Below are 3,352 nucleotides of genomic sequence, written 5' to 3' on the forward strand. Positions count from 1 at the left end.
CACACACACACACACACACACACACACACGTGCAGACAGCCGAGACAGAGACACACACAAGAGCAGATAACACTCTTAAAGATGAACTGAAATGAAAGAATAAATGTTGATAACTTGTTGATTATGATAAAAATGAATTACACTAAAAATTTTAATTAAACAAATCAATATAGCTTTTTTTTAAGCAACACAAAAACTCTGTTATTATTAGAACGCTGACAATATCAATGACGTCACTGGCATGGTAGGACCTGCTAAGGTATACAGGCAACGGTTGCAGCATATTATATACACACGAAAATGAGTCATTTTATTGGCACGGGTTACGCATTTGAGCCTGTGAGGGACAGGCCTGTAGTGTCTGACTTGGAGGACGATCTGTTCAGGCTCCACCTTCGGTCAGGATTGCTTGCTTGTGTGTGTGTGTGTGTGTGTGTGTGTGTGTGTGTGTGTGTGTGTGTGTGTGTGCGTGCGTGCGTGCGTGCGTGCGTGCGTGCGTGCGTGCGTGCGTGCGTGCGTAGCCTACTGTCATGCACTCTCATTTATTGTATCCAAGCACATTATGCATTTTAGGAAATAGACTGCTTATATATTGTGTGCATTTAGAGAAAATAGAAAAACATGGTTAAGGTCCTGTTTGTTTAAGAAAATAGAGGCAGATAAATGGAAAATGTAATTGGACGTATTAATCCAATGGGATTGCTTTTTAGCTGCACATAGAGTTATCCCAGTTTGACCATAGATGCACAGAGGATTTACGAATTTTGCCGTACACTTTACTTTAAGCAGGTGCAGAGTTGACAGATTTTTGCTCTGGAACTAGCAGCTGTTTCAGCATCAACAATGTGCCCTGAGACGGTGAAGGCCTCAGGTTTCAGTCTGTTGGACTTAACCCTCACCAGTGACGCTGTTGTATCAAAAGCACAGCTCTCCAAATAGTCGGAGGGCTAGCCCGTTTTAAGGCAGCTAATTAGCCTGTGGAAATTTGTTGTAACCCCAGCTGCCTTAGCCCTGTACAGTGCAGCCAGGGGAAATACAGTATGACCCCACCCCCCCCCGCCCCCCTCCCCCAGACTTCTTGGTTTCCGTTTCCTCAGCCATATGTCCGCTAGCCTCAGACTCTTTGTATGCTGTTGCTATGTCTGCGCTGCTAGTGCTAGTTAGCCATGGAGTAGTTTATCATGCTAGTGACGCAGTAGATTGTGGAATTCCAACATGGCGGCGCCCGTATAACAACAACAACACTTTCAACTTACCATTTTATCCCTTTTAACATTTTCACCCATTTAAATAATTGTACCAATGAGAAGAAATAAAATACATCTGTTATTTCACCATTATTCAAATTCCAGTTCAGCTCATCTTTAAAGATTTAAAGAAAAGTCTGACTACAGTCATTAGATCTGAGAGAAGTCTTTTAGTTACATTCATTCAGCTCAGGTGTGTGAGCGCGTCCCCTCACCTGGTAAGACCTCTCCATAGTGATGGCGAAGTAGTATTCTCTGCGAGGGTACCTGCGCTCGCAGATGAACACCTGGTTGCAGATGCGACCCGCCTCCCCGGTTTGCTTGGTGTACAGCTTTCGACCAATCATCTGGGAGGAAATGTCCCGGGCCTCCTCTGGCCTGGAGAGAACAGGAAGAAGAAGAAAGTGATGATTGTCAGAGGAGACCCCATGACCAGAATACATATCACATGTAACAAGAAAAATCTTTTATATAGACCTTAGTGGTCCCCTAATACTGTATCTGAAGTCTCTTTTATATGGACTTTAGTGGTCCCCTAATACTGTATCTGAAGTCTCTTTTATATAGACCTTAGTGGTCCCCTAATACTGTATCTGAAGTTGTTATATAGACCTGTGGTCCCCTAATACGTATCTGAGTCTCTTTTATATAGACTTTAGTGGTCCCTAATACTGTATCTGAAGTCTCTTTTATATAGACCTTAGGGGTCCTAATACTGTGTCTGAAGTCTCTTTATATAGACCTTAGTGGTCCCCTAATCTGTATCTGAAGTCTCTTTTATATAGACTTAGTGGTCCCCTAATACTGTATCTGAAGTCTCTTTTATAGAACTTAGTGGTCCCTAATACTGATCTGAAGTCCTTTTATATAGACCTTAGTGGTCCCCTAATACTGTGTCTGAAGTCTCTTATATAGACTTAGTGGTCCCCTAATACTGTATCTGAAGTCTCTTTATATAGACTTAGTGGTCCCCTAATACTGTATCTGAAGTCTCTTTATAGACCTTAGTGGTCCCCTAATACTGTATCTGAAGTCTCTTTTATATAGACTTTAGTGGTCCCGTAATACTGTATCTGAAGTCTCTTTTATATAGACTTTAGTGGTCCCCTAATACTGTATCTGAATCTGAGGAGCAGGTAACCATAGTCCTCAGAAATCAGACGCAGGTTAGAGCACCAACACAGAGACAGAGGACAGGGACGGACATCCAGCCGCTTTCTGGCGCACCTGTACAATCAAGGAAGTGGAAAGTCGTGGATGTAGACTACTTACGAGTAGACGATCCTCACTCCTCCCTTCAGTCCGCCCTCAAACGTTCCCTTTCCTCGGCCCCCAGCCAGCACCTGAGCTTTCACCACCAAGTCCTTTGTACCTGAAACATCAATCGATTGGTTCGGCCAAATTAAGTCATCTTGGTAGCTCTGACTACGTGAGCCTGTCTCTGTAACGTAGAGTTTTCCTGTTTTTCTACAACGTGTAACGCTAGACAGCCAATCACAGACACTGAACGAATTAGTCAAATGAAATCTTGTTTTCTAGTTCTATCTATGGTCTCGTCTCTGGTCTCGTTTCTAACCTTGTTGTCTACAAGGAACCCAAACTAAAAAGACTCTCAAAGAGCCGACTTTTTTTCCTTTTTACATCTTTTTGTAGTTTTTTAGTAGAGTACAGGGGCATTTTACAGCCTTTTCTCTGAAAATGACGCTATGAGAGCGAGTAAAGTTGCAGCTGGACAGATATACAATGAGCTGAAACTCACAGTAAAGCTCCGTAAAGCTAAGTTATTGGTGCAACTTCTTACTATGCTGCAATCATGTAGCTAAGCCGTGTGTTAACTGATACCACTGAAGCAGGAGGCAGCTATGTTTAGACTGAGTGTGTGTCTGGCCACATACAAAAATAACTCACACAAAGGGTCAGAAAACTCTGGGTTTGTCACTCAGAACTAAAGCACTAGCCTGGCCCGGGGCACGCCAGCCTTCTTTGAGAATTCTTTATAGTCAGAGTGTGCATAAGGCCACGCACTGTTTTAACCACACCTTCAACCATGTGCTGACATATGACATTGAAATTGAATATTTAATAGTATTTCCGCAGAATCCTTT

General features: G+C 42.8%; 1 protein-coding gene across 2 annotated transcripts in view; it reads right to left on the reverse strand.

Annotated features, from left to right (window-relative positions):
• Positions 1 to 3,352, reverse strand: part of LOC116686215 (succinate--CoA ligase [ADP-forming] subunit beta, mitochondrial) — an 83,086-nt gene that overhangs the window by 74,576 nt on the left and 5,158 nt on the right. The window contains exons 3-4 of one of the 2 annotated variants that reach the window (XM_032511193.1): positions 2,520 to 2,619; positions 1,463 to 1,625 (exon numbers count right to left, since the gene is read on the reverse strand). In XM_032511193.1, the coding sequence (XP_032367084.1) occupies positions 1,463 to 1,625; positions 2,520 to 2,619 (263 nt within the window). Of the gene's footprint in view, positions 1 to 1,462; positions 1,626 to 2,519; positions 2,620 to 3,352 lie in introns of those variants that run through there. The other variant, XM_032511194.1, reaches the window with a different exon arrangement.

The sequence above is a fragment of the Etheostoma spectabile genome, unplaced genomic scaffold, assembly GCF_008692095.1.
Source record: "Etheostoma spectabile isolate EspeVRDwgs_2016 unplaced genomic scaffold, UIUC_Espe_1.0 scaffold333, whole genome shotgun sequence".
In the NCBI taxonomy this organism is placed as follows: Eukaryota; Metazoa; Chordata; class Actinopteri; order Perciformes; family Percidae; genus Etheostoma; species Etheostoma spectabile.